The 15,922-nt window shown below is 39.5% G+C and overlaps 1 protein-coding gene across 5 annotated transcripts in view; it reads left to right on the forward strand.

Moving 5' to 3' along the window:
• The window catches only part of TGFBR1 (transforming growth factor beta receptor 1), a 34,186-nt gene extending 19,910 nt beyond the window's left edge, over positions 1-14,276 (forward strand). For all 5 annotated transcript variants that reach the window (XM_074575719.1, XM_074575714.1, XM_074575717.1 and 2 more), the window contains 4 exons: positions 427-583; positions 6,822-6,946; positions 7,448-7,578; positions 9,962-14,276. In XM_074575719.1, the coding sequence (XP_074431820.1) occupies positions 427-583; positions 6,822-6,946; positions 7,448-7,578; positions 9,962-10,087 (539 nt within the window). In that variant the 3' untranslated portion in view covers positions 10,088-14,276. The remainder of the gene's footprint in view (positions 1-426; positions 584-6,821; positions 6,947-7,447; positions 7,579-9,961) is intronic.
• The last annotated feature ends 1,646 nt before the right edge of the window (positions 14,277-15,922 follow it).

The raw sequence follows: 15,922 nt of genomic DNA on the forward strand, positions 1-15,922 counted from the left end.
TATGGTATATCCAGGTTTTGTGATGTAACAGTCCTTCGTACAAAACACCTATTAAAAGGCACTAAGTAATGGTGCCTGTAGTATCTTCTCAACTTGGATTTGAGACAGCACTATTGGTCTATTCCCAAAGATATTAGAAACTTTTTTGTGGCAAGTAGTACATGTATGCAATAGATACCTTGCATAAAAGGGAAAGGGAAAGGAGCAGTAGAGTGCAGTAATACAGTAGACATTTACGGCACTTTTCTGGATAACTCCAGTCCACAATGAATGATTTCAGGAGTTATCTTAGTGCACATAAAGCAGCAGAACTGGAATGAATTCTGTAACTTCAAACAAAATCTGCACCAGGCTTAGAATAAAAGCAGTTATGTTTTTCACAGATGTGTTATTTCTGGTGTTTTGTTTTTTTTTTTCCCCTTACAGGCAAGCCAGCAATTGCCCACAGAGATTTGAAATCAAAAAATATATTGGTAAAAAAGAATGGAACATGCTGCATTGCAGACCTAGGATTGGCAGTTAGGCACGATTCAGCTACAGACACAATTGATATTGCCCCAAACCACAGAGTGGGAACAAAAAGGTAAAACCATTAACATGATGTGTCGGGCCACTTTTATTATAAAATGTTTTGGTTTTTCTTGTTGCATAGAAGGGTTTTTGCGGGTACAAACACAAGCAGCAGGAAAATGTAAATAATGGCAGGTAGAGTTCGTGGGTACTTCCTTGCCAGCTGGTAATTTAGTTAGACCGTAGGTGCTTAAAATCTTGGCATCTATTACTAGCACGTGTTAAATAACAAAAACTTGCAGAATATCGTGGGGCACAAGTGTATATTAAAACAGCTAGGAGACTTCATGAATGACTGGTTTGGAAAATTCACTCATATCTTTGTTCTTTTTGCCTTGTGTTGCATGGAAATGTTGCTTGCAGCCCAACCTGAGGTGTAAGACAGGATATTGACAGTGAAAGTAAAAAGCTGGATTTTTTTTCAGTGAGAAGTTTTAAGTGGTAGAACATACAAGGTGCAGAGTTTTGGACGTGGGCTTTCATGGGATCACATTTTTGAGAAAAATATAAGAACTTAAAACAGCAGTCATCTTTCATCTAATACATAAATAGAATTGTCAATGGATGAGTCAGTATACTCCCTTTCTTTTAAAGGCCTTCTTCTGAATTTGGAAATACAGATTTTCTTGTCCTCAAAAGAACTCAGATCGGTTTAACTCCATCAGTGCAAGTGCAGTTAAACTTATTAGCTGTAATTTATCATTGCTGGACATTCAGACAGTAATAACTGGAAACTGTTCTTTAATCTGTGCAGCTATGCAGCATGCAGAGATAGCAGCACCAACAGTGAACCACAGCAATAGAGTTGTGTGATGTGGTCAGCTTTTTGTCCTTTTGATGCCTGTAGGTTTAGTGGTGTATCAAACTGAAGTTTGTATGCCTGTCACGGAGAAATGTATGGAAGCCCAGTGGTTCAGGGCTGTACGTGATTAACTTCAGCATATGCCCTAGCAGCGTTAGAGAAAATTCTGTGTTTATTTTGCCCGATCTCCAATCCATACATAAAAAGTACCGGTTTTATCTCTCTCTTTAGTGAGTGATACTGCAGAGGGGTGGGGGGGTGTGATTGGGGTTTCACAATGAACTAGGAGGCCCCATTAGCTGTGGCTTTTTGGAAGAAAAAACCACTTTTTTTTAAGGCTCAGTGAACAAAAGCTTTTAGAACATGTACTGAAAAGTTATTTTAGTGACAATTATATTGCTGAAATTACTTTCTTCTAAAGCTCTGCTGTACTTGTCCTTTTCCAGCTTCAAAACACAAATGGTCAGATGAGATTTACTTTCTGAACTACTACTAGATTACAAAATACTGGGCATTATTCCTTCTCAAAATCTCCAGTAATCATTGGTAGTAAAACAGCAGACCACTTTGGTATTTGTCATTGCAAACTTCACTGTGTGCAAGGTATATACCGCATGTGACTTGGTCTTTTGTACTACACCTACATGCAGAGAAAAATTATGTGCAAATCAGTTACTTTTAGTCTAGTCTTTGGATTGCGTGTGTAGATCCTACTTAGAAGATCTCTTCTTGCATAGGCGCTATTAAATTGCTTGTTCATCTGCCTTATGCTTCTTCATAAGGGTAAAGCTGTAGCAACTGTCTTGCTTGCTGCAGGGGGTGGCAGCAGGACTAAGTCTGTTTCCCACTTTGAACACATTAGTCACTTCTACCCCTCTGAAAAGTCTTCATGCTCATAAAAGGCTTGGTCCTCTCCTCCTCCCTCTTGTGCATTCTTTGTTAAGCAACTCTCGTTAAATTTTTCATAGTTACTGTTCAGATCTTAGCTGTTCAATAACAATTTTAACTCTCATTGCTTGCCACTGCTGGTATCTCTTCTGGACTTGGAAGCTCTGTGTGCAAGTTCAGGGAGACTTGTCTAAGCTTATATTTTTCTAATGATTGTCTGTTGAGAAAAATGTATAGTCTAGGAAGTGAGCAAGACTCATTCTTGGGTGACAATCTAGGTGCTGAATCAGACTGATGATCCTTCTCTCTGACTGAATGAATCTTTTTTTTCTTTTCTATTCAGAGGCTGAATTTTAGCAGATGGTGCATGCTTTCACAGCTCAACCTGCAGCATAAAGCAGGAAATGTGATCTTTAAACTGAGAAGGAAATAGAATCCCTCTCTCACTCCCTGAGGCAGGTTATAAAAAAAAAAAACACAAAAAAAAAAAAAAAAAACAAAAAAAAACCACAACAAACAAACAAAAACAAACTAGTCTTTCTTTTTTATTTTTTTTTCCTTTCTTTGAGAAGCGTGGCCCAACTGTTATTTTGGTAGTTGAAAAAGGCTGTGTTTAAAAGAAGTTTGGCTGTGAATTGACCTTAACATGAGTGCTTTTCTGCAATTTACCTAAATGCAGTATGAGCAGAATTCTAGCTATACTTGTGGAGAACATGCTTGGTGATGGGAGATGTCACGCTCAACATGTGGTGTACAGGTCCTGGTTGATGATACCAAGCTCCCTATATGCTGTACGAGAAATTTAGGCAACTAGTACAGAGCTTTTGGGCTAAAGGGGGTGGGGAAGAGGTCAGCGGGCAAGTGAAGTTTGGCAAGGCCATGCTCAACATAATTGCAAACTGCTTTGTAGACTTATCTTTTCATTCTTGGAGTGTATTGAGCTGCTGACCTTGTTCAGAAGGTCAAAGTTAGTCTATGTAGAGTAGTTCTGTCCAGAACCTAAAATACTGTTTCTGACAAGCAATGCATTTCCAATATATAAGCTGACAAGGAGACGCATGTTCCTCTCCCTTCTGTCTGATAGCCGTGAAACGGCTAATCTGCTAACTGCACTAGATGACCTACTTGCCTTTCGCCTCTCTTGTTCCAGCAATAATCTCTCAGACTTTTTGAGCAGTCAGTCACCATTCTGAGTTATGGAAGCCAAAGCCAATCTAAATGCATTGATGGAGGATCATGGTAAGAGGTCAATTTGCTGATAAATTCAATGGCAGTCACATTTGATGGGGGGGGATTTTTTTCTTTTGAGGGTATCAGTTCAGCTCCGTTGCCACACTCAGGCCTCTTATGGTCTTTCCTGTTAAAACCCTTCTCCTTAGGATGATTTACAGAAGCTGAGACAATCTCCTTTACTGCTTGTATAAGTGATTCCGGCTGACAGTCTTGCAACGTGGTTGGGGTTTTTGGTTTGTGTTTTTCCAGCTCCATCGCTCTTCATCCCCATGTGATCTTAAGATAGATCAAATATTCTTTCTAGACCCAAAGCTGATCACTATACTGTCAAGTACAGGAAGTAGCATAAGAAGATTATCCAATAATGCAAAATCCTTGGAAAGCATTAAAACACCCACCACAGTCTTGCATTCTTGATTAAAAAGCTTTTGATACGAGTGGCCCAGAATAATTTGAGCCTTGTCCATATCAAAGATTGGGACATATGTAAACTTAACTTAAGACTCTGCTTCCGTTCAGTAAATACTGTTGAAGTAAACTTTATGTTCCTCTTTAGATAGTTGTCCTCTGCCTGTGCTGTGTTATCACTTGTGGGGAATTTATATGCCTGTACAGTGCTTAGGAGAAATCTCATGTCAGCAACCCTTGTTGAAGTTCTGGACTACTGGTTGTGTTTTTGCTCTCTTGTTGATAGCCCTTGCTTCCTTGTATGTATGTCGTTTCCATAAAACATAGTAGTGCTGAGAGGGTTCTGAAAGGTCTGATAGTCCTGAAATTTATTTTAAGTAGCGTGTACTGTATTCTGCCTGCCATGCCTGGTACTAGGAAAAGAAAATCCTAGCATTATGTTGATTAAATAAAATTGTGCATAGGCTTCTGTGGCTATTGCAGAGGTTGAGCTATTGCATAGATTACTGGAGTGGAATACAGTGTCTGGTGTGTTTCTTTTTTACCAGTTAACAGTACTCTCGAAAGCCCTGGTGTCATTGTTTGCCTGTTTCATCTGTATGTCAGCTTGGGATTAATGGGGCAGTGATGCGGAGAAAGTCTCTGAACTCTGCTAAACATTACATATTGGATTTAGCTGCCAGAGCTATACCAGATTGAGAGCAACACTACAACTGATGTTGACTGATACAGCAAATACCATTCATTCTTTCCAGTAGCCAGCGGGGATGCTGCTGTCAGTAATTCTCACAACGCAGTCCACACTGACATTTTGCTTGATGTTCCCACATTAGGGCTAGTCACTAAACAAGGTAACAATCACTTGGGTGCAGTGCCAGTTTTCAGTCCCTGTTTCTCAGTTGAAAGTCTGTCACAAATTTTTCTGTTGCAGGAAATGTTGATAAAGTAAACTTTACTTTTGAGCACAGTTGTTAATGTGTAACCCCAATAAGATTTACTATTAAAAAAAAAATAATAATCCTGGCATGGTTTATGGTGTGATTTACAGTCTGTATGATAAAGAATCAGTTACTACCATGTTAGGGAGGCTTTGTTCCTAAGCAACCTTTAACAGTGCTGCTTTTTTAACCAGCCTTTCTTGTCTGTTCCCTCTCTAGTCCTGCTAAGGAATAAGCAGCTGCTGTATCTTGGCAGATTCCAGGAGCTGGGGCTTCCTTCTGCCTGGCCACTGGAGCCCAGCCTGATATGTGCAAAGGGCTAGGGCTCTCTCCATCTCAGGCCCAGGCTGCTGCTTTCTCACTTGGGATTCAGCCAGTACTGAGGCTGGGCATACACAGACATGCAATACTGACAGGGCTGAATACACAGATTGCTATACGCCATGTGCTGTCTTCAGCACCCACATAGAACACTGTCAGAACTTGTATAAAATATAAGTATAGATGGCCAAGTCTCCCTCCTTCCCTTCAGCTGATCAGGATTGAATTTAATTAGTGAAAACACACACACCCTTCTGTAGCCTTACAAGCTCCATGCATATTTATGAATGCTTCAACTATTAGTACAACCCTCACTGTATCTAATGCCCTCTTCTGTGCTCCATTAGCTGGGCTGAGTTAATGCACAGTGGCACACCTACGTGCATGGATTCCCTCGAACACCAGCACAGGCTCTCTCCCTGTCAAACATCACTGCCTGGCCCACCTATTTGCTGGCTAGACCAGCTTGAAGCTTGCTAGTGAATTACACCCATGCACGCCTGCCATGCGTACCAGGTTTGGGGAAAATACAAACCTTCCAGCCCACCCCAGCAGCTGGCACCCAGGCACATAGACTTTAAGACCTGTGATTCCAACTCCAGTTGCTGGTACTGAGAGGGCCTGACTCTGGTTCTCCCATCCCAGTTCTCCCCTGTAGCAGGTACCTGTGAACATGTGTCTCTGAAGCGTGGCTGAAGCAGAGACACTCATTTGATCCAGTTGCTGGCTCCAGGGGTGCCTTCATCCACTCTCTGACTGCAGTTGTTGGCCCAGAATTCATTCACAGTGGTCCCCCCACAGTGGCTCCAGATACATCCTCTGAAGACCCGTGGACATGTTCTCCTAGGATCCGCAGTTCCCCTTTCTAGCTGCTGATGCCAAGATTCCCCTTCTGTCCAGTTGCTGGCACCTCGGGCCCAAGGGCAGCTTCATCCCTGGTCTGACTCCAGTTGCCAGCCCTGAATTCACTTATGCCTGCCTGCAGTTGCTGGCATGTAATCCTTAGATCACGCATGCACATGAGTGAGGTTGCACAGAAAGATAGTCAGGATTTAATGAGAAGGTAGGATACACTGAGGTGAGCTGGTGCAGGGCTTGGTCAGACAAGCATAGTGACTGGCAAATGTTTATGGAACTGGCTCCTTTGATGTTCTTTTCTATTGCCTGCTTTTGTTCCTCCCAGTTACCTTTCTCCTAAACATTCCTTGATAAGCATTACGTAGGCCCACAGGCCTCTCTTGAATATCCACAATCCTCATGTTCCTCTTGTTTCCCACTTAGTAGCAGTTACAATGTCCAGACTGGCCTTCTCTAAAGCTTTGCCAGGAGTTTCTTAATAGCCCGTCAATTAGCAACTGAACACTTCTGGTCTTTGTCATGTCTCTGTTATCCCGTGTCTATCAGATTTATGGCTCTATTTGTTTATCGTTTCACATTTTACTTATTCCCCCTGTTCCTTTGCTTGTTTCTCTCAGTTTACTTATTATCCTCTTTGCAATGAAAGGTCTTTGATTGGATAACCTTAATGAAAGAGATTTTCCTTTGCCTCCTTTTCCACGTAAATATTTTAAATTTGGGTTTGAGCTGATCAGTAGCACTGAACTTTCTCTACAGTAAGTATTTATGAAATCAAATGTTTCCTTTTTTTTTATCACAAATAGGTACATGGCACCTGAAGTTCTAGATGATTCCATAAATATGAAACATTTTGAGTCTTTCAAACGAGCAGACATCTATGCAATGGGATTAGTGTTTTGGGAAATAGCTCGACGATGTTCTATCGGTGGTATGTGGCAATCTTTACAAAATTGGACATAAGTAACTTGATAAATTGATGAACCATACCTGTTGAAGAAAATAGGAACTATCCTTGTCTATATTAATTTTCCCTAAAATCTTTACATGGAGGGGAGAAAAGAGTGATGTTAAATGTCCTTGAGAGCAAGGGGCATATACCACAACTGAGGGCTAGCTATAATGTGTTCGTATAACACCCATACCTTCTTTAAAATAAAAAATGCTATTATAAATCATATGCTTCCAAGAAGTGTGTCTTTAGTATAACATATAAAAAAATTGATATAGCTTGTGTGGTTTCTAAATACATAAATTTCAAAAGAAAGTATTCTTCGAGGGTAATGTAAACACTCCTAAGTGTTAAGGATTCTTTTTTTAAAAATGAAAAACAAAAAAGAAAATGGTAGGGTACTGATAAGGAAAACAGTAAAAAGTGAGGAATATGTAATTTAGTGTTAACTAAAATAAAGTCATTTTCAACCCGTTACAGGAATCCACGAAGATTACCAGTTGCCATACTATGACCTCGTTCCTTCAGATCCTTCTGTTGAAGAAATGAGGAAAGTTGTGTGTGAGCAGAAGTTAAGGCCCAATATTCCAAACAGGTGGCAGAGCTGTGAGGTATTAACTAACCTTGCTAAAGCTACTTTAATGGACACTAGAGCTTTTATTCATTTCAGTGGTTTAAAAATTGTGCTTGCGGTTGAAGGAGGAAGGGTTGCTTCTAGAACTTAATTTGATTCTGATCGTTGTGGTTTTATTAAATGTTATTGATCCTTGGTTATACATTAATATTTAATGTAATTTCACAAAAACTAATAGATAACTCTGCATGGAGGATTCTAGGATCCCTTCCTGTGAAGCACAGGTGATGCTAATGTAAATTAAAAGCTAGTCTGATTTGTATTATACAGGAAGCATCATTGCGAATAAATTGCGTGACTAGGGGTTATACTGCATTTGGCTGAGATTGAGTTAACTTCATTCATAGTAGCCTGTATGCTGCTGTGTTTTGGGTTTGTAACCAAAACAGTTTGATAGCACACCGATGTTTTAGCCATTGCTGAACAGTGCTTACACAGCTTCAAGGCTTTCTCAGTTTCTTACTCTTGCCTACCCAGCCCCCCCCGCCCCTTGCTGAGTAGGCTGGGGGTGGGCAAGAGGCAGAGAGGAAATGCAGCTACGACAGCTGACTCAAATGGATCAGAGGGACGTTCCCTACCATGCAATGTCAAGCTCAGCAATAAAACTGGGAGAGAGGGGAATTTTCTAGGGGCTGCTGTTGCTCAGGGACTGGCTGGGTATTGGTCAGATGATGGTAAGCAAGTGGGTTTTTGTATCACTTGTTTGTCTTTTGTTTTGGCTTGGTTTTCCCCTTTGCCTATTAAACTGTCTTTATCTCAACCCACAAACTTTCTCACTTTTGCCCTTCTGATTCTCTCCCCCATCCCACTGCAGGGGAGTGAGCAAGTGGCTGTGTGGGGCTTAGCTGCCTACTGGGATTAACCCACAACAGGGGTAGTAAAGATACGTGGGCTAACCAGGTCTATGCCAATTGGTTTGTAACTAGACTGGTTATCTCTTTCAAGGAGTGGACTTGTTAGTTTCAGCTCAGGACTCTGCCAGCACAGCAGCAGCGATTGTTAGGAGGCAAATCGTATCTTCAGCAGTGCTGTGCTGCCTCATGTGAGTGTTCACTTGGAACTAACTCACTCAAGGGTCTTTGCCCTATCATTGCGTAGTAAAAGAATATCCTACAGACTTGCCAAAATAGCAAATGCCTTTAGGGATTTTCATCTAGAGCTATGGTGGCTTTAGTGCTTTGTGTGTCTCAGAACTTGTACTGTATGGCTAACTGAACGATGAACACGATTATTAAGAAGCTGAGACTCGAAGCCAAAGTCTTAGAACGGAAGTATGCATCTAGTGACCGCTCCTGACCACACCACTGTAGAAGTGCTTACCTCATTCTGGGGTGAGTTCATTATGATGGTAGTCACTGCAGGTGTGGTAGTACGCGCAGCAGCGAACTCTTGCCTTTCCAGCTAGCTTTGTTCATGTTGCTTGCGCTAGGAGCCCAACTAGGGCCAGAACGAATGCTTTCTGATTCCGAGCTTAGGAGAATAGCTGTGGTAGGCTACAGTAGGAGAAAGAAATTGATGAGATATGGTGTGCTTTAGATGGAAGAGGGAACTGTGTTGTGGCATGCATTAATTGAATACATGGGTGAAAGTATGAAATAACGAGATTGGACAAGAGAACGCAGGCAGGAGAGAAAGGTGATGATAGGCACCAACAGACTGCAGAGTTGCTTTTTAAATGCTGCCATTCCAATCCTACGAACTTAGCAGCTCAATGTAATACAGCTCTGAGTGTAAAATCTTGGAATGTAGAGCTATTACTTTATTTCATCTTCAGTTTCTGTTACTTGCATTGTTACTTGTGTAGTAACGTTCACAGATTTCAAAGAATGGCTGTTTGAAGGATAAAAAGACACCAAAAATTTTCAGAGTCATTACAGAGCTTCAATTTGAGGAAGTCAGCTTGTTAAACTTCCAAATTGCTATACATTGAACTATCTCCTTAAAAAGTAATTTATGACTGAAGGAAGTGATTGTGTTCCCAGCTACACAGTAGTTCTGTGCTAATATAAAATATCTTCTAATTTTTTACTGCTTTTCAACTGGAGGTACAACAAAAAAGTGTATTTTTGTCTAATGCAAAAATTCAGAAACAAGTTACAGACAAGCTACTAGTTTTTCATTAAAATATTTTTGCACGGGCTGAAATTCTGAAAAATACTAGTTCTGCTTTACAATATTTTAAATAATTTTATTTTTCTGTAAATAAAGTACAACTTTGAGTTCTATACAACAACTCTTCCATGCAGCTGTAGTACTAGTAATAGACTTCAGAAAGGTATGAAGAGGCTAATGCAGGACAAGAGGTTACATGGGCTACATTGGAACAGCAGTACATATAATTACTTGTCTTTCCTTTGCAGGCATTACGAGTAATGGCAAAAATTATGCGGGAATGCTGGTACGCCAACGGAGCTGCTAGGCTAACAGCTTTGCGCATTAAGAAAACATTATCGCAGCTTAGTCAACAGGAGGGGATAAAGATGTAATCCTGGATTTGCTACCGAAGAATATTGTAAAAATCCATATCTGCACCAGAGTGGCGTGTTAAGAAGGTTAATTGTTCTACCTCATTGGGGGAACAGAAGGATATTGCTGCCTTTTAGTACTTCATAGGAACATCACTTATTAGGATTTTTGTGAATGTGCTAAACAGTTGTGTTGGGTCCTTTCTGTGCACTATGAACCTCTTTCCCAGGTTACTTACAAAACATTGCGTAGTCTAGTTTTATTTTTATTAACCTATAATTTTTTATTTGCAAAGTTGATAGCTGGTCTTAACTTCTAGTTAACTGTGCTACAAATAGGTCACTTTCAAAATGGAACTGGTTCGCTATATTCTAGAGTGCATTAATGGCTCTTTAAGCAATTTATTCCTGGCTGGTACATTGACTATGCTGAACCACTGTCGCAGTTCTTTGATTCAGATTGTGAATGTACTGTTGGAGTATACTGTGCTAACTATTAAGGTAGTATATCTTTTGGACTCTTACCTTGATGTACAAATTGACCTCATTCAGTTGTGGGAACATAATTTATGCAACTATACTTTATACATGATTACTGGGGGTTTTTTTCCACTTTTCAGAACCTTACATTACCTTCAATATAGATTGTATTACACCAGTAAGTGCCGCTTTTGAGTCTTTTAATGCAAAACAATAGGAGCGTACAAAGCCTATGGTACTTTTGCTTTCAAAAATACAAGTTAAAAATCAACTGTTCCTTTGCATAGCTAAGATCTAATTCAGACTCGTTCCAGGAAGTGAGTACATAATTTGTGGAATACCTTTAATTTTACCAAAATTTGACTCTTTAAACCACTTTAGGAGTTTTAAGTAGCGTAAGCTAGTTAATTCACTGTTGTATTTTGTAATTGCTAAGTCATGAGTCATAATTATATGTAAGATTTATCAAGTGGTACTTCTAAAATGCTTGAAGTACCTATCTACTTCAGAAAAGTAGCAAGAGGAGTAAGATGTTCTTAAGGGAGATTTTGCTCCATTAAATCAAAAGCATATTTTCTGTGCAGTTCTGCAGAGTCTTAAGGCTCAAGGAACAATATTTGCAATTAAACAAGGATTAAGTGCACCTGTAATTAGGGGGAAATTATTTGGGCTTTTATACTAGAAAGTTCGGAGCTGCTTATAAATTTTATGTGCATATATTTTTTGTGTGCCTCATACACAGAAAGTGGTGAGCTATAGAAAGTGGTGAGCTGCAGGTGTTTGGATACAAATACTAGGGGATTCCAGCAATCCTCTTCGTAGTTACAAGAACAAAGCTTATGGTGGCTTGTGTTGTCATAAGAACACGAAGAACATGCATGGCTTTAGTCAAGATTTACCTGAGATTTTAAAGATATCACAAGGTTTTTGCAAACTTCTTTAGAAATTGAAGTGCTTCCTGCCCAAATGTACAACTTCTGGAGGGGACTGGGGGAATTAATACGGAAAAGTCTCTTTAAAAAAACTGCTGTTACCAGGATATTTTTTTTAGTTGCAGTTTTAGGAAGAGTTGTTGACCTTTAGTTTCATTGATGCCCAAACCATTCATTAGTATTTCCTAGGTAAATGTGCCTGGTAATTAATATGCCACCTAAGCTTCTACTCTCCAGAACACCTTGGTATCCATCCTATTATGAAAGACACACGGCAGCCTTAACTCTGTTTCCTTTTCATTCTTCAGCATACAGTCCACTGAGAGTTTTTCATAACGCTAGTAGCAGCGGCAGGGTGGTTGCTAACAAGCATAGTCGAGATTGTGGTCTGTGATATATGGTGGCTAAAGCAGTAAAATGGATGGGTCCTGGTAAGAAGAGGCTATATAGGTGACATAAGACTTAGCCAAGATAAACCTTAGTACTTTGCAAACTCGTGCGTATTTCCAAATTTTTAGTGCTTGCTTGGAGGGAGGTTTAAGTGATGAGGGAATTACAGATCTTCAGAGGCTGAATTGAAGTAATGAAATGCTTTATTCAGCCACCTTTATGGATGAGTTTACTTATCCTGGAGGATGGCATCCAGAAGAAGAGATAAAAATAAGAGAAGTTCTTAGAAAATAATTTGGTTTAAAAGTATGTACAGCTGTCACGCTTATGTTTGTTTGGCATTGTCTGACCAGTCGGGCCTATGTGCATCAGTCCTCTACCAATCAAAGCTGGATCAAAAATTATTTCATGTAGGTATTTTAAGTAAACTATGCCTCTGTGCGAATGGAGAGATGTGCACCACAGAATTCTTCAATTATGACTGTTCTAAAAAAAGCTGAATGTAACTCCCAAATCTGTCTACTTGGCATGCATCTCTAACAAGTTCTATGTATCTAGACAAATATTTAAAGAAAACAGGTCAGCGTTAAAGTAGAACTTACTATATCTCCATACTAATTTCAGTAGAATCATTAGGCTACTGGCACACTTCGGATCTTTATAGTAATCTTGGTGGTAACATGAGGGAGCTTCCAATATAATTTGTCAAATAATTTAATTAGTGGCTTTTTTAACACCTACAAAACCTTATCACCTAACGTTTAGTTTCCTAAAATACAAGGAGCAGTTCTGTTGCGTTTAAAAGAGAATCTACAGCAGCTGCATGGCACGCAGATTATTCCGTCAACTTGTACGGTGGTTTGGTACATCTGTCTCATTTTAACCACCTGCTAGTCCTCGTTCTCCTGAATTGGGAGCAAGTGTTCTTACATTGTCCCAGTTTTTCACTTCATAATAGAAGCTTGCAAAAACAAAGCACAGACAGGATGCTTGATACAGCGTGTGATGTTAGGGAATGTTATTTTGTGTCAACCTTGTTCATCTTGGAATGCAGAACAGGAAAATTCTGAATAGAGCTATATGTATCCTCAGTTCTGACACCACAACTTCAAGCTTTGTTCTTCTTTTCCATTATATAAACTGAACACCTTTTACAAAGGCTGTGTCTGTATATATTATGTAACTTTAAGTGTTACCTGTGTAAGATCATATCTTATATATATGGACACAGGTACACATAAGTATTTTTTAAATTAAGATTGTAATATCACCAGATCTGCTCTTGGAAATCCAGGGGGACCAAAATATTTTAGCATTCAAAATATTAATTTTGTATCATTTCAAGTATATACCAAACAGTTTCTGATGAATACCGATGCAAATGTTTATTGTAAATATTACATAACATTATACATTCACTTAAGTTTTGTGGATTTAATCCATTTGACATTTTAGTAGCATCGAAGCCTCGGTTTGGTTTACAGACTTGTGACCAGGTGGATATGGACATGGAGAGTAAGGAGCATTGGAAATGGTCTTATAAATTTGGAATGCTGGAATTCTTCAGGGACCTTCCAACCTTAGAAGCTGGAATTCTGGGATATTTCTCAAGCTGACTTTCCAAGTATGACACACTGTGACCCTCCAATGGTTCCACTTGTAATCCTAAGAAAGACTTTGTATATAGGGTAAAGACGTTGGGATTGACTGTATGGGGACATGAAGATGTCAAATGAAATAAGAGGCTATTTTATTTTTTTCAGTAAAGATTCTGAGTGTGATTGCCATGAAATTCACCTTTTAGTTACTTCCTTGTTTATATTGTGCCATTGAAATGATTGCAAGGTGTTGATCATTTTGTGGTGGTTTTTTTTTAAAAACAAAACAAAACAAACTTCACCATATCAGTTGCTTTAAACTCAAATTACCTCTTAAAAGACCAAGGTACATTTACCTCATGTGTATATAGTGTTTAATATCTTTCAGAACATTATCCAAGTTTGCAGTTACATGTTTCTAGAAATATGGGTATTACTAAATTTACAACTTCAGCGGTACTAAGTGTATTATCTGGTGCCCCAAAACACTTTAATTTTTCTGTATTTTATTGTATTAGCAAGTTTGCTGCTTTGTCACTGTAGCACCTGCCATTAAGTAGCTGTGTGGATACTGACTTGTAAATTTTACTTTTTGGATGATTTGAGGATCCTGTACAGATGAGCGTCACTTTTTTAAACCTTACAAAATTGTGCATTTCCCTTACATTTCTGAAAATATGTATTGTATTTGTAGAGTATACATTTCAATGGATTGTAAATAGGACAGTAGAAGAGTGGATGCTTATGTTAAGTGCTAACACTACAGTAGAAAGATTAAAGCAGTGAAAATAAATAACTTTTTTCAAAATACGTGAGTTGTCTTCCAGTGTAAGAAGTTGCAGGTAGGTGTGGGTTTGGGAATGATGTTATTACCTGGCAAAATGTGGGTTTACTGTGAATTATTTTCCTCAGAATGAATTTATGATGGTATAAAAATGATAAAGGAGTTTGCTAATGCTGAGGCGATCCATCTCATTTATGCTATACAGATAATGATAAAATGCCTGATCTTCCTTCTCTTCTTCTTCAAACAATAATGTTTGAATAAGTGTCTTTTGTTGATGCCTCTGATCTCCTGGATGAAATAACTAATGACAAAGTGTTCCTTCTCCCCATTTATATTTACATAGAAGTAACAGTGCTGCTGAGGATTTCAGGCTACTAAAATAGCTGACCTCAGTGCATCACAGAACAGCAAGTGCCATCAGCTTGTGTTGAAGTGGATTGTTTCTGTGCAAAAAACTTTTGACTGGTGTTACATTTCTGAAGGAAGGTGAAGATGTAGACAGACACACAAAAAACCTGAGGTCTTGCCCTTCCATAACTTTATGTGCATCCGTTAATTTTGACTCTGAAATGACCAGACAGTATTACCAAAAAGCAGTTCTTCTACCAAACTCTCTCTTCAAAATGGGAAGCTATAAGGTGTCCAGAGAAAGCTCAAAGCTATGTGAAAATGTTGTGTTCCTGTTTAAAGTCTTACAGGAGGTATGATTATTGGCTGAGAACGTGCCTCTTGCCCATGAGTGGCTAAAGGAAGGCCTCTCCTACCACGGAAAGCAACCAAAATTCAGTAAAATCCTGAGTCTTCCTCATATATCTCCTAGCAGAGGAAGTCTATGGCCTGGAAATAGCGTAGTAATGTTGCCGTCTAAGAAGCTTAGTTTTTATTAGATAGTCTTCTGCGTTTCATGCCTTGAAGGGACTAAACCTAACGACTGAAAATCCATGAACAGCGAACAAATGCTGCAAGTAACTTAGATACGAGGATGTTTTAAGATCACTTAAGAGGAGATGCAGAATTCAGGTGGTCTGCATGTTAGCTTGGATTACAAGTCAGCATGAAGAGTGGCGGGCTTCCAGAGTTCTTATCTGATGCTCTTAGTAGCTTGCTTTATCAAGCTGTGATGTTTTGACTGGTGCTAACAGCGGGGAAGCGCGGAGGCATGGGCACGTTTTGTAGGGGTACACTATAAATGTTGCAGGCATCTGGGTGACCATTCGTGTGGGGGGATACTCTGGGAGGGCTCCTCTGGCCAGCGATGGGCTTGGTCTGCATGTCTGCAGAGTTCCTTCAGTTAAGAGGCACGTGGAAGGTTATGTTTGTTTGCTGCACTGCTTAGGGAATGTTTTTGTCTTGGAATTTCTATAAGTGTTCATCGTTTTGTTGGGAGTCACTAAAATCTTACACTGCAAATCCTGTTACTGATGTGATGGACTGCTGAGGTTTTACGAGTCTTGTAATTCTGGCTTGGAGTGGCTGGAGTTGTTCCCAAGTCTTCCACATGGGAAAGAAATGTTGGCACAGCGTTTCCTTCTTTAACTTAACGGCAAGTAAAGTGTCCGGAAGTCCCCAGGGAACCCATAGCCTTCAGTCTTCTTGAGAGTTTCTTGAAAATAAGGTTTAAATCCCTAGTCTCTGAGATGTAATGGTACCTGAAATCATTACTTCTCTT

The sequence above is a fragment of the Larus michahellis genome, chromosome 2 (genome assembly GCF_964199755.1).
Source record: "Larus michahellis chromosome 2, bLarMic1.1, whole genome shotgun sequence".
Classification (NCBI taxonomy): domain Eukaryota; kingdom Metazoa; phylum Chordata; class Aves; order Charadriiformes; family Laridae; genus Larus; species Larus michahellis.